Raw genomic sequence first — 25,808 nt, 5'->3', positions numbered from 1 at the left:
ACGGTATCAATAAACATTGCAAGAAGAGAAGACATACTAAATTACAGTGTCTGTACCTTCTTAACTATTATGGTATACAGTGATTGTTACTAGGTGACAGTACAGGAAAAATTGGTAAAAAAGGTTAGTAATGGTATCATTTAATATGAATCATTATTTCAGAAAAAGTACTTTGGAAAATTGCATGTGTTTTATGTTTTGTAAAAGACTATTGTTGAAGGACATATAGGCAAAACCAGGTTGTTCCATGACTGTACCATGTAATTCCATAGGTACTGGGTGATTAAGAAATACTTTCCATGTAACTTATTTCTATGTCCCTCCTTAACACACATTTATTACCTACTTATTACCTGTACTTCTTACCTTGTATGTATATATTTCATATGTACAAAATTTTATACTGTAATTTGCTAGCTGTACAGCATAGACAAACTAACAAATATCAGTACACGGAAAAAAGCAATGTCCCATGCCTATAAGCTCCTTTCTTTTAATTGGTCTGAGAATGTGACATTTGAAATTAAATTAGGTGAAGTTAATTTAAACATTTTCAGTTGACAAACAAACAATAAACACACAAGGCTAAAACAAACTACTGTGAAGACAGCAGCACCTCAACAGTGGAACAAGGATGAGCTTTAAAGTGTTAACAATGACAGTTTCACAGTGATAAATGGTGATGAAGGAGGTGGACTTGGGGGGGGGGGGGTGCAGTGTGGGGTCCAAGGTCAACCTCTTAGAGCTCTGATCTGCCCTACCTTTTCTGATGCAGATCAGCTCATGCACTCCACAGTTACGCTCGCCACCTGGAAAGACAATGCAGTTTCAATGAGCCACACTGTGATGGAGCGAGCGAAAGACAAAACACACGTCATGGAAACACACTGAAGTATGTGAATTTAGACAAATTCCCAGAAAAGGATGAGAATAACACATATATATAGGACACTGACAGAGACTGGATGGTAACAGTCTGACGTGGGTGTTTAGTGTACAACCTGCATAAGTTTAAAATACACTGGTTAAACTAACAAACGCTTGTATGTTTCTTGCACTACAGATATTAAAGACTTATTTGCTGTCTAAAATATTCCTGACATTGCATTTAATGGTATTTTCTTTTCCTAAGCCCCAGCAAGGCACTAATAGACAATAACTATAAAGTGTGTAATCTCCAGCTTGATTTATGGGCAGAGCAGCTCTTCATGATGGAAGGCTGCTTTGGTTTTCGCTGCAAATACTGTGATAAGCCTATTAAGAGGCTGAGTATGTGCTATGTGTTTATGTATTTAGACCACGCTTTACACTTAACTTTAGTTAGCTTTATATTTAGCACAACACAGTTGATTTAAGCCCTCCTCTTCCTCAGAAAAAGAAACTAAAGTGGGGAAAGATGGGCCATTAAAGGAATAGTTCGACATGCTTTTTTGCTGAGAATTAGATGAGAAAAGTAATACCACTCTCTTGTTCGTTCGTTAAATATGAAGCAGCTGTTTCACTCTGCCTTCAGTCTTTGTCCTAAGCTTAGCTTACTGTCTCCTGATTGTAGCTTCTTATTGAAAGGCAGATAATGAATAGCATTGATCTCGATCTTCTCATCTAACTCTGCAAGAAAGCAATCTATTTCCCAAAATGTTAAAAAAGTTTAACCCATCAGCTGAATCTAATCAATAGTTGTATTTAATGTAGCAAGATTTAGTTCATGTTTATAGTAAGATAATAGCTAGTTTTTATATACAGTCTATGTAGCTAGTTAGATTCTTGCATCACAGTGTGCAGTTAGCTAACCTGACCAACACTTGCACTAGCTACCATAACCAAATGTCAGCTGGCGTACATTTACCTCAAAGTTCTTCAAGTTTAATGGCATATCTTTGGTTTTTAAATTTACAGTTAAAGTTACCAACACCGTATTGGTACACTTCCTGATTACAATTAACAGTAACTAGCTGAACTACAAAACATGGCTAGCTTGATTGCTGCAAGGTTGTTCCTTGGTTAACTTGGTTAACACACAACATGTTAGACGGTGCATCAGTGACTGGTGTAAAAATCAGCAGCATAGCCTAAATGAGAATATTACATTAAAAGAAAGTAGAACTGCAAATAATTATTTCATATACTGTATTTTTCACATGTGAAACAATGGGAGACTGACTTAACAAACCGATAATCTACAAAGGATCCAAAAAGCCACAAGGTAACTTTCTGTATACTCCAAAATAATCATAGTTGAATCAACAAACATTCATGACGGTAGGATTATAAAATAAAACTCGGTGTACCTAATAAACTGGCAACTATGTATTAAGGCTTCGCAGAAACATGCCAAAATTGTATATTTAAAGAGTAGTGGAGTGCAAATACCATACCCACCAACAATAACCCAGACAAGCTCTCTTCCACATTTAGACCAATATGTAAATAGTCTACATTAGACTTACAATTAATTTGAGCTACTTACACACCCTTCCTTTCAGCTACTGGTCTTCATTGTGTTGTATACACTATTAGGTGAAACTTTACAATGTAATGTAATGTAATGAAACGCAATACAACAGCTGTGCCATGAATTCTACTTTCATGAATTTTTGTAAATGTGTTAATTCAATAATTTGTTTATTTACACACATGAAACACCTCTGAATATAAAGCTCAGTGCAACACCACCTCCGCCACCACCACCAACTATGACCCTAATGCTAAAACATAAAATTGAATTTACACCTCCATGACAGCGTAAAAAAAAACAACTCAACATTATAGGCAACATAAACTAGGAATTTATGACTGAGCTGGTGTGGACTGCATTTATTACATTAGATTGTATAGGTTCTTTCTTTGGTGTTACTTTTGTTATTAGGGAGATTGCTTGTCACCACACACATTCACACGGTGTTGCCTAGTGGTGGTCACACGTATCAGGAACCGCTGAAATTTTTCTGTGGATTAACCCCTGATTCCTGATGGTGAGGAACACATGCAGTGTCCACAATGTCCAAACCATTGTAATTGGAGGAAGGAGGAGTTTAGGTGTTGGGCCATCCTACAGGTCTAAGGAATGGTTTGGGATTTATACAGATATATCATTTGGACACGGTAGTGCCGCTTTAATCTTGAGAAGCTGCAGAGCTGCAGTCTCTTTTCAGTTAACTGACCCTGTCAATTTCCAGCTAAACTGAGGCGCTCTCTCTCTCTCTCTCTCTCTCGCCTGTCCTTCACCGGTCCTGTGCAGAGTTTTACGTGCATTACTGCTGCCAACAACTGCATGCACATCACGGTTCCTTGCAGGTCTATTTCAAGTAGCCAGCTATTTAAAAAGGATAAATAAAATATTCTTTATGTGGTTCATCAACTCTGATAAATTTTCCGAAAGTCTTGTGAGGTTCGGACAACTCGGCACAACACCAGTGAGGCTGGGGCTCCGTCTCTTCAGCAAGTGTTCCTCCACTGCACACATACACGCTACACTTACACATGCGCACTGATGCCCCAGGGTTAGGGTTACAATTTTGGATTTATTCACACACTTCAAAAACATTTATTGAAAGTTTTATTCTTTTTACATATTTATTTACAGCATCAAATGTTGAAATGTATATTGTAATTGGCTGTATATTAACTTATTGGGAGAAAAGTGACGTTGAGCACCCCCATTTAGCCAAAATGGCATGATCCTTGTTTCGCTGCGAAGCTTCGACTGTAAGATTGACAGTCGAATCAGGCTCCGCCCATCGAAGCGTCGAATCTTCGACTATTCGGGGTCAGCCCTACCACCAAGTAGTAGTAAATGTGACTATTTCATTTAGGTTTATTGAAACTTGTCCAATAAACTTTGGTCCTCTAAAATTGGCAAATGTCAAATGGCTATAATTACTATGTGCTTCACTTAACACATCTAAAAATACCCACAAATTTAAGGAATTTTGCAGTCCATATTTAATCATTTTAAATTCTGTACTGGGGTACAAAATAACAGAAATCATGCCTGTCCAAATATGTATGTACCTAACTGTAGGAGTCTACTCTCAATTCTGTAATTGCAACCTCGTGAAAATGTTTGGAAAGCATCGCCTTTTAATGTGTCTTTAATCTGTGTTGTTCAATGTCTTAACCCTAACACTGTTTAATCTTTCTTGATCCCTCCCAGTTCTCTCTAACATGCTCAACTCAACTCAAGACCCGGTCTCCTCTGGGGCCTATGACATAGTCTGCTTTTGACAGTGATGGAGCCCTCACCAAAAACGAACGAGTTTCCAGATCTATGGTCCAGATCTCCTTTTCTTCCTACATTTGCGGTGGAAGAATGCAATGGCTATTTTGAACACTTGTATGCCTTTCCTGGCCTGCTGTCTACCATCTTTCTCTCCCTGTAGGAGGTGAAATGAATGTCTTTGAAGACGCCTCGCCTTTGAATTAATATGTAATAAAATGTTTAGCTGAATGCAAGTGGTTGCCTTTTTATGATTATTTTGCACTATTGACCAAACTTCTTTCTTCATCTTCTGGCACTCATTGTTGTGCATGTTAATGTGAATATGTCTTAACATAAGATAGCATTAGGATTTGAGTAATTATGACAATAGAAGCATGAGAAAAATCTAAATGTATACATACTGTGAATTTATTCTACCTTATGGGAGCAGTCCCCTTTCCCTCCAAAATTAAGCACACACAAAAAACCCTAATTCAATTTAATCCATTTGTCAAAATATTTGGACAGTACATGCTATCATAACATTAAGATTGATATATCAATAATATATATATTATTGATATATCTTGATAAATCTTAATGTAAAATTTGGCCTGTGGATATTTATATATATGTTTAAATATCCACAGGCCAAATTTCTTTCAAGCCATTACATGGCAGCCCACAACAAAGTCGAATTACTTAAAGTCCTTGTATACTTGTGTTCCTGTTTAGCTCAGTTGGTTTTTCCGTTATTAAACAAATTGATTATTAGGACACTTTTACACATTCTCACAATAAAGCATGTGCTGCAGTGTGTGTGCTTCCCGGCGTTTGATCCGCATTCATAAAGCTATGGACGCTTATTTTCATTTCCCTGAGGAAATTCAGGGGAATCCAATCCCATATTTACTGACGGCTTTTTCAGAGGTGTGTCAAGCATGCCAGTCTCTTTTACATATCCTTCAGAACTCTTCAAAGTAAAAGCTCTCAATAAACTCAACATAAAGCATTACTGCAAAAAACGTTCTCACGCTTTTATTTTGGAGGCACAATTACTTAAGAGGAAGTGATTGTGTGAGTAACTGTAGCTGTCATGACTGAGATCTATTTCAGCAACAGCCGATATCAATTTATTTATTTTTTATTTTTCTGCTATCAAAGTAATCTGCCCATGGGTCAGATATTATTGCTGGCGTGCCGGTTCTAGCCAACTCTCTTATTCAACAACGCTGAGAAAACCCACAGCATAATAAAATGTTGTAACCTCGGTTGTGAATCTTTGTTTCATTGTTTGTTGAGTTTGCTTATCGTCATTAGGAGCTTTACCAGACTGTAGAGATAAAGGCCCAAGTTACTTTACAACATACTCAGATGCCATTTGAATGCAACCCACGGGCTTGACATTGAAGCTGCTTGAGTAAAATGCAGATGGAAAAGGGATTGTCGTCGTGTGAGCTGACTCCACAAAGCATTATTCTAAAGCCGGCACGGCTCAGTAATCCTCAACAATCGGCCAATTCTCAATTCAGGGGGTGGCCTCAAATCTCAGCACAATTTTTGGCAACATCCATGCACTCTTGTATCACCGTTTCATTTGATGATTACATGAACAACCAAACACAAGTCTTGACTGATGAATTTTGGAGAGATATTGAAGTGCTTTGAATATTGTCCAAAATATAAAGAGATCCATTAACAGAACTGAACAGGCTAATTACCTAATTAACTTCAGATCTGGTTGAGTGAGAAGAATATATTGTATTTGATATATATTTCATGTTTGTACTATATGTAGACATTTAATTTAAGAATCCCTTTTTTTCTGTATTACTGTATTTCAGAGCCCAGCATCAAGAACAATGTCTCCTCACTGAGGTCCTCAGCCACTCTGAATCTGTGTCAGCTCAGCGGCCTGGACCTGCCAAGAGGCAGCTGCAGGGCCGCGAGTGTCCAACAGAGCATCAGTATGATGAGGTAGATACCTAGACACTGTTATTCCGAGGATCTCCACAAAGAGCTCACCATGGTTTTCTTCAGCAGACGGGCTTCCAGACATTGACAGTAATTCAGAACTATTACTCACATTTGTGATGGCCTCCCAGTCTCTGAGCTCTGTGGCTGCCTTTGGGATCTGCCTACAGGTTGAGGTCTCAAATAGCGCTGGCTGTCTTCAACTGTGACACTTGTAAGATTTGTACAGCTCTGCTACAGAAGGCTGAAAGTACAGAAACTAATGGGGTCAATGGTCGCACTGACCTTCGCCTCACGTCATCTTTCATAGTGAGCTAACATTTGAACTACATAACGACATAGCCATAGAGGAATCAGGGTTGTAGGGATTGAGAAAATGCATTTTTTATTACTGGGTGTGTAGAAACACACATGAAGTCAATCTGTTTTATCTTATAAAGCTTTTATCAAACCGAAATACTTTTAATTGGCAGCAGAGAACCACAAACACAATTAACATGAATAAAAATTACGATAATTTTTTCACCATCTGCAAACAAAAGAACTAAATTCATACAGGAGCAAACAAAACTGAAACATGGTTGGTATTTAAATAATCTAACCCTAATGAGAATTAATTTACTGCATTGTTCTTGTTGACATTTTCATCCTGGATTGCTTGAGGAAAGATGGGAGCTTTGTATGTCCAACATACAAAGCCTGTTTCACAAAATGCGGAGACAAGAGAATTAGCCTATGGCTGCAACAATTGCTTAATTAATAATAACTCGATCGAAAGAAAGAAAAGTAAGCTGTTGTGAAAATTGTATTTTAGGCCAAAAAAAATCAAATTCGTTGGTTATAGCTTCTGAAATGCGAAGTTTACACAAACTTTTAATGGGAAAACATTTTAAAACATTTTGCAGACTGAAAAAAAAGCTATCAAGAAAAACTTCTGCAGATAAACTGATATTGTAAATAATTATGACTAGCAGCCTTAAAAAGAGAACAAGTCAAAGTCCTGATGCTACTGGGTGGATCTACGATCACTGACTAATGACCAGATCCTGCAGAACTAGAAGTTTTTATTACCATATGAGTAAAGTAATGCTTCCAGTTCTGACTAAGAAGACAATACCTTTATCTTGACAAAACTGCTTTCTCTACTTACAGTTATTGCCATGTACACTACTACTGTTACTGTAACATAAAACTAGGGCTGGACAATATGGTCAGAAATGTTATCACGACAAAAAGATGCATATCTTTTGATATCAATAAATTATCACAATATGTTTCAAATCCTTATTTCTTTTGAGTGTAAAGCCTGAGTTTTGCTCCTGAGTGAAATTTGAAGAAACCTGATGGTTAATTGTGGTTTAAACTCTTCTTTATGGACAGGATCACTTAACAAATCTGAGACAGAACATTCAAAACAATTATGATAAAATCTTAGTCAACAAATATGCAGGAGTAAAATGAAATAATAATAAAAAATAATTTTTCCTCAACAAAATATATATAATAAAAAAATTAAGTCCTGTGTGTGATTCAAGTGAATAAAATCAAACATTTATTGAATATTTATTGAACATTTGTTATATTGTTATTGAAAAAAATATATCATTATAATTATTTTTATTGTTTTATTGTCCAGCCCTAGATATAACTGAGCAGTGTTTACAGTAAGCATCCAGTACTAAAAGCACAACAGCATCATTTATTTCACATGTTTAATGAAGTAACCCACTGCTGCTCAAAAGCCTCAGTAAATATTCTCAATTATTCATGACCACAGGTAAACAGGCAAACCTCAGTAAGACATAAAACTATGTGTGGCCACGTTACCACATGTAAACACAGCCGTTGAAGGAAGTTGTATGACAAGGCTGTCTGAAAATCTTTCCTGCCAAACCGGGAGCTGAAAGCCCAGTTGCTGTCCAGCAGATCGATACAGCAGCTGTGTGTGGGAGGAAGCTCCCTGTGCTCTTTCACTCCTCTTTCACTCACCACACATACTTGTCAAAAATACATTTTTCTTGCATGTGCTCTTGAATACGGTACTCGGTGCTGGTTGCTCATATCACACCACAAGCAATCTCTCTCCAATCTTTAAAATATTATAGGGATCCAAGTTTCTTTTAAACAGCACCCAAATTTTCTATGTAACCTTCACTACCAAAGACGCCACTGTTTTCCACTACTGTCCTCGCCAAGACAAAACAAGAAGCGTTTTCACTCCCTTGCCTTAATTACTTAATATGTTAAACAATGTATATCTAAACATGCTTGCTACTGTTAATTAAATAAACAAATTTTTTTATATTAATGGGAAAATATTTGTGCATTAAGATACACGTAATAAACACATGGCAGACGTGAATACAAACAGACAACCAAATTATTCATTAATACCTAATGTAGGCAGCAAGTTGTTCCATCATTTAATCAACTCAGTCCTTAGATGGACTCCCTCCGAACACAGTAGATAAGAGAGGTCTGGGTCTACTTCTGCATGTGTGAAAAAGTTGAAAAAGTTGTGTATGCTAAAGCCTTTTGTGGCTCCATAGGAAGCTGTGTGACCTCTGATGCCTCAAGTGATGTCACTCGAGGCAGCATCGGTTAGGCCTATAAGGGCTTCCACATTGAGACAAAACAAATCTGGGGGGTTAGAAGGAAGTGAGCTTACTGGACCTCTGTAGCCCGCTCCTCATCTACAGTATGCTTGAGGCTAGCAGATGAAGGCTACATTAGCAACTGCTAGCATGACACACCCAAATCTCTGACAAGTGAGTTAAAACATGAATGACTCAAACATGCAGTAGAAACAGCCCAAAAGCCCACAAATACTGAAAGGCCTGACATTTTTCATGAAGCTGCAATGATTAGTCAATTATTTGATTTGTCGATTAAAAGAATATTATTAACATTTTTCAAGCACAAATACCATTCACTGGTTTCAGCTTCGCAAATGTGAGGATTTGCTGCTTTTCATTTTCATAGATGGTTGTAAATTAAATAGCTTTTGGTTTTGAACTTTAAAGGGTCAAAATGAAAGTGTGTCTATAGTAAACTCTTCAACAGCTTGATGTCAAACAAATAACTTGACATGTGATGCTTTGATGGACAAGATCAGCTTCAAACAACATCTGCCTCATGTTAAGGCTAAACAAACCAACACCTCGACAGAAATAATCAACTAAAGTTTCCTCAGCATCAACTCAATGTTACATTAACGCAAAAAGGGCAAAACAAAACTTTTCGCCAACCTTAAATTCTATATTGCAGGACACTGGAGACTGTGCTGGTTTAATATTTTCACAAGTTTACACCTGCCTAAGATAGAGTGCTGATGATACAGAAAGTATCAGGTGTCGTAACTGTGGTTAAAAAAATCCTGCACACTGTGTATAATAAAGTATCTGTGCACTTCGTGTCTGCCTCTGACGCTTTTGAGAGTACACTGAAAGGAGAGCACTTGCTCTTAAAACCTAGTGAGTGCATGGAGAGGTCTTCGCAAGTGTGACAGAAATCAATTTGAAGTGCCAGCTGTGATTAGTGTGTAGAGTTTCTGAGTTCTGGTTTCTCAACCTCTGAAAGCTAAATCAAGGTGGAGTTTGGGGCCTCACAGTCTTCCCTCATGCAGACGTCTGGGGCACGGCTGGCAGGCATTTTAAGGATTTGTCCCAGTTTCTTCAAGGAATCTCCTCTATCTGCCCCCTCTAATCAGGTTGCTGAAGCTAACACGCCTGGGATTGGGAGAGAAGGATGGACTGAGGCTGTGACGCACAAAGGTGGGCTGAAGAAATTGACCTGACAGAGATATTTGGTTGTTTGAGGTCAGTGGAGAGAACATGGACTGTAAGAAAGGAACTGAGGGAAACAAACTTGTGGCTAGGGTTAGTGTGTTAGTATTCGAGACCGGTCTTAAGACCACGTATTGATGGTCTTGGTCTTGTCTCCGACTTGACCGCATTTGTACTCGGTCTTGTCTCGGTCTCGGACATTGAGGACTCTGGATTTTATTTCAATACCAGTCAAGACCATAGCTTTGGGAATATCAATAAATTTCTTGTGCATTGTCAGATTTCTTTGTTAACATCCTAACTTTGATTGGATGTAAAACGTATTTCTTTAAATGCAACCAATAACCCTAATTAAAAATGTGTTGTAACTGTTAACGACTGTCCCCCTGGTAAACATGGAAAAGGAGCGTTGAATAAAGATGCTTAAGTTGATTTCAGCTCTTAGTGTTTGTATGTGGGTGTTTTAATGGGAATGTGTATCTTTCAGATCAATTTGAGAAGTACCTCGTTCCACATTTTATTGTGTGTCATGTAATGTGGGGAACTGGTCTTGGTCTTGACTTGGTCTCGGGTTGGGCGGTCTTGACAACAACACTAGCTAGGGTTGTTCTGATTGGCGATTACATCACTTATCGACGATCGAAGGGATGATCAGCTATTGGTTTTTCAAAGCGCCAATCGTAAGGTAATTTTAACTCACTATCAGACATAAAAGCAATCTCTATTTGCACCCCACTGCAGTGTTTCCCATTCATTGATTTATTTGTGGCGACATGACATGCCACAATATCAACGCTGACCGCCACATACTATAAATCCTACTATTTAATATGAGTAAAATCAATATTCATTGTAGAGCGGCGCACAGTGCATAGATTCACTCAGCACCTCCGCTTGCTCCCTCTCTCTCTCACACAAACACATTGAAACGGAAACGTGTGCTTATAGAAAAACTAATGCACTGAAGTTATCTCTGAGAACACAACGCTGTCAAAGTCAGAGACGGATATGTTAAAGCTGACACACTGTACAACTGCTATCGATTGTACCCTCCTTCTCCCCGGCGCGCGTGTGAGGCTCCATAGTTACACGGTAATTATGTGGGAAACACTGTAGTGTGCATTTACAGATGTTTCTGCTGGTTTCTCTTAAAGTTAATAAGCCTGTTTCAGTGTTCAGTTCAGTTTAGTTCCCACAGAATGACTGTGTAACTGTGTATTCTAACATAAACTTACCTCTCTTTATTAGCTATGCTCCTTACATACTTGCTAATAACTTTTTTTTAAGCTGGGTCTCCGACATTGACAGCGTTGTGTTGGACAGATTTGTGCAGCTGTGCTCATGAGGGAGAGAGAGAGGGACGAGCGAGAGGATGTGCTGCACGAATGCGCTACGGCGCTTTGCAATCAAATACAATTTTAAATAGGCCTAGTCTAAAATCAATATGTGCCGTTCAGCATGAACGTATGGGAAACACTGTGTTTCTTCCATGCTGGCATTTCACTGACTTGCTGCAATGTAACACCGACCCCTGGCGATCAGATTGCCAATTGGTGATCTCGAGGCGATTGCCCAACCTTACCTTTGGCGTTGCCCCCATTACATGTCAAACTCAAGCTGCATACAGTAATGCTTTTAAAATAAACTTTAAACCAGCATTCATTGATTTTTTTGTCATGGGCAGCAGAACAAGCTGTAAACACAAAACTAAAGTTGCGGTGACATTGGTATCAAACAGTAGCCTAATTGCCCATCCAGCGGGCAGTAGCATTCATTTGAAGTTGTATTTCTAGCCAACTGACTATCTAATGTTCTTACCAACTTCTGAGGGAAATATCTGGCCCTTTAGGTGATAGCTGCTCCGCTATCTTCACCAGCTTCCTGCTAACTTTGGTGATGGATAGGTATCTTTGTCGCCCAAATCAGCTGCCTGCTGGATCTTGAAGGAGAACGGTGAGAGTGAATCATAACATTAAAGCTGCAGGCTGTAAAACCAAAACAACAAGCTGAAAGATGCTAAAAACTAGGGATAGGGGTCGATACCCAGTTCTAAAAGGACCCAGTTCCACAATTCCTCAAAACCTGAAAATCAATAAGGTCCGAGCTTATCAATACTGCTATCGAGACTAGCGGGTCCTATAATGTAACATTATGTCTGGAGCATCAAATCTGATTTAACTTGAAATGCGATGGATAAGAAGGATTTTTCAGTGATGGCACCACTGTGGTCTTAAAATTTGGCACATTGTTGTAAAATCTGCTGCTGGCTGAGACAAACCAGCCACTCCTCCTTCGACCAAGTAACGTTACCTGCAGGCAGTGAATAACAGCAGAGAGGAGGAGGAAGGACTGATACAGACGGAGTTTTTTATTCTTTCTAATCGTCACTCAGTATTGTGATGTCAGATATTGAGTTTATTTGCTGTTGTAAACATTAATGTAGCTGCTCTAGAAACAACAGTTGTATTTAAAATATTAAATTCTAATCCTATTATTTAAAAACAACAATATCAATATGATATTATCCTCATACAGGTCATCCTCATGTCTGTTGGGTCTGGTCTTACCAAATAACCGTCACCAAATAATAGTAAAGTATCGATAGTGGTTTCGATAATGACTCGGATCGTTAAGCAGTCTCAATAATGGTATCATTATCAATAAAAATTAATGATCCCCATCCCTACCAAAAACTCTAAATAAAACTTAAATGGAATGCAGAGTTGGATAATTTTTCTGTGGGTTAGTCACTATGAGTGACCACTTTGACATTACACGCTGTCATTTGATCCATTGTTCATATGAAAAAATTAAATTAGTGCAGCTTTAATATGAATAACTAATAGTAGGCATTAAGAAATTATTTTATAATGGACTGGATTTCGGAAACTAAGCCAGCTAAACGTGCAGTGATCTTCATCCTCATCAAGCTTGTGTTGCTTGAGTTATTTCACATCCTCTCAATAACAGCAATAATTGATTTATGACAGTAATTTCCTGTCAGCGGCCACTTACATGAAAATCACTCAGTCTCTTTATTGAAACTGGCAGAGGGAAGGTTTGCGTTACATCAGGTTGCTCATGAAACCTGTTTGCTTTCTGTCATAATGAAAGGCACGCGGAGGGACTTTAGGGTAAGCTCCAGCTAAGCCAATTAGCAAGTGGAGGATCCAGTACATCAACGATTAGCCAGCTTACTTGACAGTAAAGCAGCAACATTTTCCTGCATCTGTACAACATACACACGGGCTGCACAGGGTTCTCTTGTAAGGAAACAGAGAACTGTGTGAAGTCACAGCTAACTATTGCTCCATATTACCAGCCCTAAGCCCTGGGCAATGGAAACACTACAAAGTAGTGCAGATGATACCTTATTTTTAGAACTGAAAAAGCCATATGCCTAATTTAGAATCTTCATTTCATGAATACTGCGAAGTTTAGCTTAAGCCTGCAAACAAGATGGCAGACAATGATAATGGAGTAAAATATCTGTGAGATAAATGCATTTTAACTTTTTTTCCCTCTGAGCTCAGAATGTCCCTTTGTTTCTTGCAATTCAACAACCCAACCTTGCCATGTGTCAACTGGCGAGCTGATCAATAAGTGAACTGCACAAAAATCCTTGTGGTAACAAATCCCTCGCTTTGTCTCAACCATACAACAAGCCCTGAGATGACAGATAACTCTAACATACAGCGAAAATGTTGTTGATGATGTACAATCCATCTAAGTGAGTCTGCTGTGCCCATGGGTTAATAATACCATCTGTGTGTTTTTGTGTGTGTGTGTGTTTGTGTGTGTGTGTTTGAGTGTGTGTCTGTGTGTGTTTGTCTAGAGTAAAGGCATACACTTTAAGCTACTTGCTCATCAAAATCTCAACAGATCAAACCTCTGAGGTCCTGAGCAAAAAGAAACATTAGCAAACATGCAGTTAAAGAGAAGAGTCTGAAACTTCACCAAAGGAAGTGGTCTGAGTCACATAATACCACTTTATCTGATTCCACACAGGGAATTTGCATCATCTTCAGGTCCTCAAAACTTTAAGCAAACAATGCTAATTCTGCTGACTTTTTAGGTACATGTAACTCTCATCTCTATCTTATGTACATAAATAAAATAAAAATGGAATAATAATTAGCCTAATTAATTGTACAACTTAAAGCTGCATTTGATTTTTTTTTTGTTAGCTTTCTGCCACTTGGACTAACACCACAACAACAAGCGGAAAATAATACACTTTTGACAGATTATTGCCTTATTAAGTTGATATAGCTAATGTGTTAGCAAAAAGTTGCCCGTACACATTTAGCAGACACAGACCAACATTAGCATTCGTTTGGAGTCGTGTTTTTGGCCAATGATAAATGCAAGTCCAATTTTCACTCTCGTTTTAGCTCTGTTTTGGTCTCCACCAACTACTATTGGAAATATTTGTCCCCACTGTGTTCACTGGCAAGTTGCTAACTTTGTCCACCTGCTGTTTCATGCAGGCGGCAAAACTAAAACAGTTAGCTGAAAAGTGCTAGTAAAATAATTCTCTGTGGGTTTGTAGCAACTTTTACATTGTACACAGTGCTTTCATTCATTTTTAATATAAAAATATTGATTAGGGCAGCTTTAATTGTAAGTATTATAAATAATAAAGACTGTCACTGTAAGGACTGGCAGCCTATTCACTGCCTTTTAGCTTGTGTTGACACTGAAATGTCTTGCTTTGATTTATGGCAGGAATAGTTTCACTTAGTTTCACTTTGAAAGTAATGTATTGCTCTGTTCCAGTTACAATGTCTCATAGCAAACATTAGCTCAAATGGTCTGAAGACATATTGGCTATTACCGCCTCATATCCAGTTTCTCGCTCTCCAAACTAAACAGAGCCATGCCAGGGAGGAGGAGGAGGGGGAGAGAAGCTGAAAAATCCATGACAGGACGTATCAGGGTTCACGGAAGACACGGTGTTAATGCTTGGAGAAAAAAACGTGTACTGTTTGTTTTTCTATCAGTCTAAACAACATATGTGATGTACCACTAAGGCATCCATATATTTCTTATTGGATTTGGCTAAACTGGTTGACAAAGGCACCAGAGGACAGATGACATGGCAGGCTTTCCACTAAGATTTGAAAGATGCTGTCAAAATGTCAGCATGAACAGCATCTCTGCTGCCTTAATTTCAACACATAATATTTCCACAGCTAAACACCTCCTGGGCTTCCTACTCTGTACTTGGCTCAGGACTCGACAAGGCTTCATACACACCACGCACACTGAGAATACCAAGCGCATGAGTTAGGCTGCTTTCGATCTGTCGGCCAGAAAACCGGGCTTAAGCAGGATATGTGAAATCCATTTTTGGGCCTGCAGTCGATCTGTCTACAGCTTGTCACAGGAGCCGATGCTTGGAGCTCAGTGCCAGGGCCGAGCAGTGGAGCCACACACAATAGACCAAACCTGTCGAAATCCCATTTGTAAAAGAAAATCCAGATTTCTTTAAAATCCTCCATCTTTTAAACAAATTAGGACATATTTTTGCTGTATTTCTAAACGTTTTTCTAAACGTCAGTGAATTTTGATCCTTCAATTTCTATTGCAATCACTTAATTAATGAAAAAAGCTGTCGTGTACACCAGCTTAGATAAGATACCCAGTGACCTTGCGGTGTATATCCAATTAAGAAGCCTAAGGAGCTCTCATATGTTTGGTATTTAAGGCAGCAGGTGTGATAATTGTAGTTTTAAGATGATAATTCAAAGATGAAGCATAATCTGAATTAGTAAAATAAATAGACAACTGAATGTCATTGAATCCATTAATAAAGTCAGTAAAATTGCCCGCAAACACTGATTCATACAAACACAAAAAAACATCATAACATTCTTTGCTCTACGCTGTCATGCAGAAACAAATTGTTCCTGATTTTTTTTTTTGAGACATCTCATGATGTTCATCTAACCTAACATCACAAGTACAGACAGATACAGCCAGCCTCCCGCTGGTGTTGACAGCCCAGCCTCTGGAGGCTGCAGGTGTCAGTCAGGCCCCACAGCTGCTCTATAAATCTCAGTGGAGCCAACTAGCTCCGGTGAAATATGGCTCACGGGGGCCGCTATAATCATGGCCTTTCAGGAAACGGCAGTTTGCTGACTAATGTGGCAGGAAGTTGAGGTCAGTGGGAGGGGTGGAATCATCTAACTCAGGCGAGGTGTGGCTGTCTGATAAACTAGAGGAGGTATGATGGCAGAGATGAGGCAGGGTGAGATTAAGTAATGGAGGTGTAAAGAGCTGCCTCTTATGGTGTTTCTTGTGTTAACTGTTAAGCAGTCCTAACTTTCATGTGTTATGTTTCAGTCCGTTTCAAAGAGGAAAAACCAACGGTTACAAAGTTGTTCAGGTCATCAAGAAGAGAAAAGTAGCATTGGTTGGTAGGTAACAGACATAAAAGTGGATAAGTGATGTTGGATTGAGTATTTTCCTAACCTGAGATGAGGAAGTATGAAGTGAGATAAGATAGGATACTTAAAGTTTGTTAGAATTTGCTTCTGTAATACCAAATTGGGAAACATCTTACCGTAGACTTTTCCAGTCTTAACTTAAGACTTAAAATAGGAAGATTCAGAAATATGGCCGCAGGACACTTCTGCTGCTTTTGTCTTAGCTATGGTTCGTACCAAAGAAACCAACTGTAGGTGTTATTGGCATTCAGTTAAACATTTACTTCAGATTCTCCTTCATTCATGTGACGAGTCTCAGTGTTAAGTCTAATTAGCAAAGCCCCGAGGCCCCTGGGCTGGTGATTGGTCTATTTGCCTAGTTTACAGCAAAGTCCACAACGCTGTGCTGGTTTCTAGAGGTGAACCCTGATGTCCCGTATTCCTTATGGCCTATTACTTTTCCTCTCTCTCCAAAGGCTGCTGAAGACCTTAAACTTTTACAGGTTTGGGGCGTCCTACTGACCTAGTGGTTTAAATGCGTATCGTATATTGTGATTAAAACCTTCCCTTTTTGAGTCTGTATGCCATTTTCCATATATATCTCTCCCCTCATTTTTTGTCACCTCTCTGCTGCCCATTAATAAATAAAGGGCATACAATACAACCCCAAAAAATTTTACAGATTTCACCATGGTGGCTACCAAGAAACATAATTCTATATGAACCAACAAATGAAACTCAACATTTTAAATACCACATCTAATCACACAATGTGGCAAGACAAATTAAAGCACTGATACTGATTTATTTTTGGAAACATCCTGAAGACATCAACATATGAAGGATAAGATGCACTCTACTGTGGATCCATATTTCCCAAGTACTAGGGATGAATTAAAGTACTCAAACAGGTGTTATTTCATACTTTAATTAACATTAATTACGTGATTAAATAGGTGATATTTTCCAGAACACAGATCATTTCATGCTGATTGAAAACGAAAAAGTGTACCACTCTATTATCATTATTATCATTAATGCGGGTAATTTATCATTCAGCTATGTGATGGCCTCCAAACACATCAAATAAGCACCAAAGCTGCTTACTACCTGCAAAGTTATATAAGCGGAGAAAGGTGAGGAGTAAAAGCACATCTCTGTTCACTGTGCAGCCCAGAAACACATAGCCAGAGGGGGAATCGCACAAGCTGTAACACACCATACACTGGAAATGATTTAGTATAGCCCACAATGACCATAAACTAAACTCGTTTTAGATATTCCAAAGCTTTCCAAAGCATACTGTCCTGGTTTAAAACTTGGCACGATTTCACACTCTGCCTTCACAGTTGCACCCACTGAATGAAACCTCAAACCCCATCTGTCTGGGGCTGCCTCCCTTTAACCCAAGTTGTAAAGTACCAACATGCAGAGACAACGTGACGGCCAGCCGACTTCGACGGGAACCAAATGACAGCCAGAGTGATTATATTAACAGTATTAAGACACCCAGCCAACAGACACGACACTGTTTCAGTCACTCTCCCTTTGAATAAATGGCTTGGAGTTGAAATAGCGGAGCTGTCCTTTCAGCACCGCCGTCGGGAACACGCTGAACCACTTCAAGACTCCTCTGTCTCCTCTACTCTCACACACAGCGAAGGAAAATCACCGCTTCAAAAACATTAAATAAAAATAAAACAACTTTCACTGATACCAGCCAAAGCAAGCACCATTCTCCCGAAATCGTTTGCGCGTTTCTGTTTAAAGAATGCCGCTGTGACATGTGTTATTTCTAGGTGAAGTTAATTACCAGGAAAGGAGAGCCGTTATTGGCCTACTTACCATCAATCGCCATGATGTTCTGTTTTGGCTTCCACTAAAGCAGGCGGTGAAGAAGGGGGAGCGGCCCACTGCAAAGGCGAGGGAAGGGGGGGTTCATGGTGTGGTACAGTCCATTACCGTGGAGGAAGCTGGGTGACTGAAACGACCACAAATATGTGACAAATATGTGCAAATATCTAATAATCCATTTTGTAACGTTATAGAAAAAATGCCACATCGGCTGAACATATGTGAGATGACATATGATGTGAGACATATTATAATCAATGTAGTTTAGCCAACACAAAAGTTTGGTTCAGCTAAATAGCCCCTCCCTTTTGGATTCAATACTAATAATCTTAACTATATCAAGCTAATTTAGTTGTATTAGTAGAATAGCAATTCATGCTAAATGTAACGTATTTTAGCCAAACAAAAAGTTCATTTAGTTAATCAACAAGTTACCAATAGAACTACTTCAATAATGTAGCTTAGTCAACCGGAAACTTCATTTAAGTTGACTAAAATACATTAAATTCAATATGATTATCTGATTATATGGGACACATACGTCTACATTGCCAATGCAAGTGTACAATGAAAATATAAGATAAGATAAGATGTTGATGTATTAGATGCATAGCGGTTTCATATTTTTATGTTTCAGCACAAGACGCTTTCATATCTCTCAAATACAAGGATCATGCTTGAATTGACTTTACCCATATTAATATACTTTATCCTGAGCTTTATTGTTTAGTTTAGCTGACCCAAAAGTTAATTTAGCTCACTAAGCTACATATTTAAATTGTATTAGATGCAAATATAACATTAAATGCTAATACAACTTAATAATGATGCTATTTAGATGCAAAGACTAGCTTAGCCAACAGACGGGATCATTTAGGCCGGCTAAGTCGCATTATTAAGCTGTATTAGATGGTAATATGCTTAATAGATGCCATACAGCTTAATATTGTGGCTTACTTTATCTAAATCAACTTGATATCATACAATGCATCTTCATGTTTTTGACTTTATCCTGCTTTATGCTTGAAACCTATAGAAAATACCCAATTTAAAGCAGTAAATGCTCGAAACACCAGAAAAGGGGGGATCAGCTTTGCATTTCTGAAGCCAATATTTTATGGCATGTTTTTCTATATGTACTTGAGAGAAATCTTCAGCTCTCTTCAGCAGTCGTTCTCAGTCCTGCTTCCGCCTAGACCTTAGCTGTTAATCATCCCCTGATTGCTGATGGCTGGAAAAGAAACCAGCGGGGCTCTGATTCCTAAGAACAGACCGCCGCTCTACAAATCAACAGTAAGTATTTGTGTCAGCCCATCAGAAGCAAAGAACAAGAGCCTCTTCTTGCACATGCCTTGCTGACAGTCATCAGTCATACAGGAAGAAATCAATCATTATAGACCTTTTTCTGAAATGTTCTGATTAATACCAAAATATGAAATCTAGGAATGGAAAAGCATGGTATTTGCTTCCCTGTAGCGTGGAAAGGTCAGGTATTAAATACAGCACTGTAATAAATTATTCACACAGCAGGCATCAATGCTAGTGATAATCTGTTCAAACCTCACCATGTTGTTTTTCACAGCTGCTGTGTTTCCACCAGAGGTGTAGATATAGTAAATATATTCAAATATCACTTGCATATCCAGCATCCAATCCGAAAAAGTGTGACCTCTGTATAATGGCTTTTACATCTGCCTGAACTTGCCTTTTGCATTAATGATACAACACAAACAACTTCTAACTTGCACATGTTATCTTGTAATTACTTTATCACCTTCAGTACCCTGTATTTATTCTAGTCTGATCTAAATCGCTGTCTGTTCTGCTGCACATACCCCATTTTCTGTTGAGGTTCATTAAACCTTCCTTTCTATCTGCAGAATCTAATTGTAAGTAAGCTCATTCTGCTACTGCCACCTTTGTAAGTCAGTCAGAAAAATACTACTGCCTGCTTGTTCATCTCTCAAATGAACGGCTACAATGTAAAGTACGATACAGTCCGTTGTATAAAGCATCAGTGCTTCTTTCAGCCTTCTGGAAACATGCAGCTGTTGTATTGTGTGAATGTTACAATAGATTTATAAAATTTATTTAAAACCCAGTTTAATTTTCAGGTTAAACTTACACACCCATGACATCATCAGGTTGCCATGGATACATACAGCAGCTGCTGAGCTCTACCTCGTGATTCCCTGTCAAAAACATGGGCAAATGTTACCCAATAAAGGCGTGTAATGAACAATCACACTGACATGCTGCAAACTGTGAGACTGTGAGATGTTCTTTTCCAAAGCTAAACTAAACACCCTAGACATAAACATCTGCTTTAAAGGTGAACAGATTGAGACTGTTACTGAAATTAAATATCTTGGAGTGCTGCTTGATCCAAACCTGACTTTCAAAAAACACATAAAGACAATGACAAAAATTATTAAATACAATTTGAAAAATTATAGACAGATTAGATCCTCTCTATCAATACAGGCTGCTAAGATATTCTTACATGCCCTTATTTTTTCACACATCGCATATTGTATTACCTGCTGGGGGCAGGCTACCCAAACAACAATTAGGCCCTTAGAATCCCTGTACAAACAGGGCTTGAAAATTCTAGACAAAAAGCCACTCAGGTACCATCACTGTGACGTACTACACAAGTACAATCTACTAACTTTTGAAAATTTTAGAATATTCTCAAATTTATGCACAGTTTATAAAATCTTAAAAGGTCTGGCCCCCACCTGTTTGCGTGAGTTTGTCTGTTATCGTGGTTCTGTGAGGACAACTAGAATAGTTTCCGTATATAGCTGCACTGTACCCTTTCGCTATTCAGCATTTGGGCAGGCAGCCTTTTCTATCAAAGCTGTGAAACAACGGAACACAATTTCAGATGATATAAAAACTTGTGACTTGTTTGGGGCCTTTAAAGATAACTTAAAAAAACATCTAAAACTTTCACAACAATGCACCCACTATTTTGTCAGTGGGTAATATAATTTTTTCCTTCACTCACATTTACCTTCTTATTGTAGGGTTGACGTAAGGGTTGAGAAGGGGTTGGGTGTTGGCGTACCATTGTATGTTGTGATTGTGGTGTGTGTGTGTGCGCCAGTGAAGGGCATTAAGTACATGGTATATGCTCTTGAACAATGTCTGATGTTTTATGTTTGATATGCCGTGTATTTTTGAATAATGTCGATATTTATATTGTATGTATTTGTATTTATTTGTATTTGGGGACTGCAGATGTAAATTAGCCTAAGGCTAACTCTGGTGTAATGCATCAAATGTTTACATTTATGTTATTAATTGCACATGGTCCCTTCTAAATAAAAATCAATCAATCAATCAAACTAATCAGCTTTATGAAGTTAAAGGTTTCTAAAAGCTTACTGTAAACATCTCTGTTGATGGCTGGCATCCATCTCATCCTTCATGTCAACAGTCTGAGGGGTCTTTCACTTATCATTTGCTCAACTAAGCCGGTGCATGGTTTAACACAAACACTGATAAGTCACTAATAGTGGATACATACAAATTTTGAATAAATATAAACTCGGTAGGTTGCATGTCTATAATTTGAGATTTCCCCTTTAAAATTAGTAAAGACAAGTAAAGATTAGAGAAAAGCCTGAAAAATGAACAGAATTTTGTGTATGGCAAATTGTGATTTTTTTTTTTCTACTTGGGCAATCATCTAAATAAATAAATACCACACTCTGCAACTGGATATTGGACTTACTCACAAATACACTCCAGTCTCCGGACACACCTCCTCCTCTCTAGCGCTCAACACCAGAGGACCTCAGGGCTGTGTGCTCAGCCCCCTCCTGTTCCCCCGACATGGAGACAACTCTGTTGTGAAGTTTGCTGACAACACCACCATCAGCAGCCAGATTTAAAACAACAATGAGACTTAATATTGGGAGGAAATTGGAAATCTTGCATAGTGGTGCTCAGAGAACAACCTACTGCTCAACAGCAGCAAAACCAAGGAGCTAATCGTTGATTTTAGGAAAAAGGAGAAAAAAGACACACTCCTGTCTACATCAGTGGTGCTGGAGGTGGAGCAGATGAACAGTAATAGGTTACTGGGAATCAACATTACAGAGAACCTGATGTGGTCATCTAATATCTCCACGCTGGTGAAGAAAGCTCGGAAAAGACTATATTTCTTAAGGAAGCTTAAGAAGGCTAAATTCTACAATTCTACAGTTCTACAACCTGTTGTATTGTGACAAATAAATCTACCTGATCTGTGCCTCAGGTTGTTTTGTTGTCTGGTGTTTTTGCCTGCTCTGTTTTGTTGGCCTCTGTCTATGTTATTTGGTAAGTGGAGTTTTGCCATTGGTCACTCTGCCTGCCTGTGTGTCTGTTGTGATAGCTCTGATCTCTGTCACCTGTTGTGCTCCCACCCGGCTCATTTGCACAGGTATAAAAGGTAGTGTGTTCTGTTAGTATGTGTCTGGTCATTGTCATATGTGGTGTGTCCTGCGCTACCTGATCTGTTGTTTGGACTATGACAACCTCAAAGGCCTCTAAGCATGATTTTCTGTCTAACTTTTGGATTAAAACTCCTGCAACTTCTGTCAGCTCTCCAGTGTCATGTGTGAATCCTGCTAGTCACTTCACCATATCCAGTTTAAAACACAATGGAAACGGGTCTGTTACAGATGTCTCATTTAACACCTTTAGCCCATTCCCAGCCATTTAGCATGTTAGCTGCACTATATTTTTTGCCTACTGTAACTGCTGTGCATGTTCATACCGTATACAATATTTACCCCTTACTGTTTTCTGTTTAGGCTATTACCTCTATACATATGTCCTCGGCACTTTGCTGATTATTGTACTTCTGGTTATATGCTGAACTGCTGCTGTTGCCTCAGTACCTGTGCTGCAATGACAATATAGTCTAATGTTATACACTAATTCAAATGGTTACAAAACCATGCATTATTCATACATTAATGATCAATTTTGATGTGCAAGGCCTGTTTGCAAGAGCACAAACACCGTTTTACCTTCAGCATGTTTGTCCAGATGTATTTGGAAACTAAAATAATGATTTGGCTTTCTCTTATCCAGATGTGGTGAGCTGGGTGGAATGTTTAGCTCTCTTAAGGTTAAGATGTTTCATGAAAGCACATTGGGTGAACATCAACTTAGTGTTTTCCAAAAGGTGTGTGACTGGATTTTTGAACACTCACTATTTAAGGCACTTTAACAAGAACACGGATGGCACAATATCTGTAATACAGTATGCTGGGAAATTATTAACAATGGCATGCTGGTTGAAGACTATAAGACGTGCACGCAAGCAAATGTGTGCATGAACATGTTCACAGACATGCATTCACAAATACATGAACATGCACTGTTTCCCTCTCTCTATCTTTTCTCCATTTATTCCTGTTTACTTTGTCCTATTTTTAGCCACAGCTCTGCTCAAATGCCCTCTACTGGGCTCATCAAAGCAGCTCCTTCCTGTTGTCATAGAAATGGGCTTGCACGTCCATTAGCTTCTCCATCCGCAGGCTGTCCAAATCACACTCGCCATAGGAAGGAGCACGGCTGTGGGTCAGGTTTATCTGAACAGATTATTTAGACAGTAAATAATCCGACTACTATTTAATCATGCAAGGGCAGAAAGGATGATGTCTCCTAATGTAAATAGCCAATATAGCCAATTAATAGCCAATTAAAAAAAGATAATCAGATGACTGCATGCCCTTTTTCCCCTTCAGTCCTTTCATATCAGTTTGAACTGTGAGGCCGTTGTGTCAGAGAGAGCGGCATTTATGATACATTCATGCTCACTCCATGTATGACCTTGCAGTGTGAACACCAACAGTGCTCCTGGGAATTACCCAGTTCAATCAGCCTACTGCTGCGATGGTGCTGCTGGAGAAATTGGTTATTCAGAGGAGCAGGTATCTAGATATATACTTGTTTTCCGCCACACACTGGGACTTAATGCAAGGGGCTTCATACACCTGCAATATGCTGACTTCTATCACCTTGTCTACGTAAATGTATTCACTCCAAACAAGAAAGGGTGTTTCTTGCTTAGCAACATTTTTAATGCTTTTAGAAAATATTGTAAATGTGAAATGAATGATCAGGGCTGTTATTAATTTGTGAAAAATATATTTACAATGAGTTTATATAGTACAAAGCTTTAGAGGTACTTTCCCTTCTGCACAATCCACAATGCAAATTCTAACCTCATCTGTCTCTATATCTTCTCTTCGTTATAGGAGCAGATTTTTTTTAAGCTCTTCATTATATCCAACATTCAGTGTATATAAGGCTGGAAGCTTGATGAGTTGGTAGTGTTCCTCAAGGTCAACACCTCAGTGCAGAATGATTGATCCAAGTCACAAACAGTGAGTTCAGAAAGCTACGTGTTTGTCTCCATAATCAAGTGAGGAGTTGGTGCATCCTGACGAATTTTATATCAGATGTCCATCTCGTAAAGATCTTGGGAGTAATGGGGAAAAAAGCAATACCAGACTTGGCTGTGATCCCTGAGCATCGGAACTGCAATATACAGTAGAAGTGATGCAAAGGTACAAGAAGTTAAGTTGGCATGCTGACTGCAGGAATGTCCACCAGAGCTGTTGCCCATGAATTGAATATTCATTTCTCTAACATAAGCCATCTCCTAAGGTGTTTCAGAGAATTTGGCAGTACATCCAACCGGCCTCACAACCGCAGACCACATGTAACCACACCAGCCCAGGACCTCCACATTCCAGCATCTTCACCTCCAAGATCATCATCAGCCACCCGGACAGCTGCTGCAACAATCAGTTTGCATAACCAAAGAATTTCTGCACAAACTGTCAGGAACCGTCTGAGGGAAGCTCATCTGCATGCTCACTGTCCTCATCGGGGTCTTGACCTGACTGCAACTTCAGACAGCCATTGAAGAAGAGTGGTCCAACATTCCACAGGCCACAGTCAACATAGAGAAAGTCTTAGATCTTTGAGTTCAGCTCATGATGAATGGGGACAAAAATAAGTATACCAGTACAAATGCCAGTGACAATGTTTATATTAAGTATTCTCATCAAATATGCAAATTACAGGGTATGGCACTTGAACCAAACACCTACTGTATAAGATACTATAGCCTGCATTGCAAGATCACTTTATTATCATCACAATTGTATAGTTGGAGTCTTTTCATTTTTAAAAAATAAATCTTGTTTAAATTAAAAAAAATCATTTTGAGGTGCTTTTTACAGTTTTTCTCAGTCGCTTTGGTGCATTTCTCGAATGATCCTTAACAATTGCAACAAAGTAAGTGCATTTCTTGAAACAGGTAGTACAAACATCACAACACAGTGGATTACCTGCAAAAGCCCATAATTTGCTCAAAATCCTTAGTCTATCTCTCAAAAGCAAAACTTTATGTCATTGAACTTGTCAGTGCCATCAGAACGACAAGTCCTTGTGTCTTGTTTATGAACAAGCAAGTCAAAATGTTTAGCCATCTTGTCAATATAACAGTGTACTCTGTAAGTATTTTCTGATGTACACTTTGGCTAAGATTTTGAT

General features: G+C 38.7%; 1 protein-coding gene across 2 annotated transcripts in view; it reads right to left on the bottom strand.

Annotated features, from left to right (window-relative positions):
• Window positions 1-18,247, bottom strand: part of syt14a (synaptotagmin XIVa) — a 50,042-nt gene extending 31,795 nt beyond the window's left edge. Inside the window, exons 1-2 of one of the 2 annotated variants that reach the window (XM_046063171.1) lie at window positions 18,234-18,247; window positions 762-809 (exon numbers count right to left, since the gene is read on the bottom strand). In XM_046063171.1, the coding sequence (XP_045919127.1) occupies window positions 762-809; window positions 18,234-18,246 (61 nt within the window). In that variant the 5' untranslated portion in view covers window position 18,247. Of the gene's footprint in view, window positions 1-761; window positions 810-11,775; window positions 11,881-18,233 lie in introns of those variants that run through there. The other variant, XM_046063172.1, reaches the window with a different exon arrangement.
• Between the last annotated feature and the right edge of the window lie 7,561 nt (window positions 18,248-25,808).

This window comes from Micropterus dolomieu, linkage group LG11 (assembly GCF_021292245.1).
Source record: "Micropterus dolomieu isolate WLL.071019.BEF.003 ecotype Adirondacks linkage group LG11, ASM2129224v1, whole genome shotgun sequence".
In the NCBI taxonomy this organism is placed as follows: domain Eukaryota; kingdom Metazoa; phylum Chordata; class Actinopteri; order Centrarchiformes; family Centrarchidae; genus Micropterus; species Micropterus dolomieu.
This window is presented reverse-complemented; position numbering and strand designations above follow the sequence as displayed.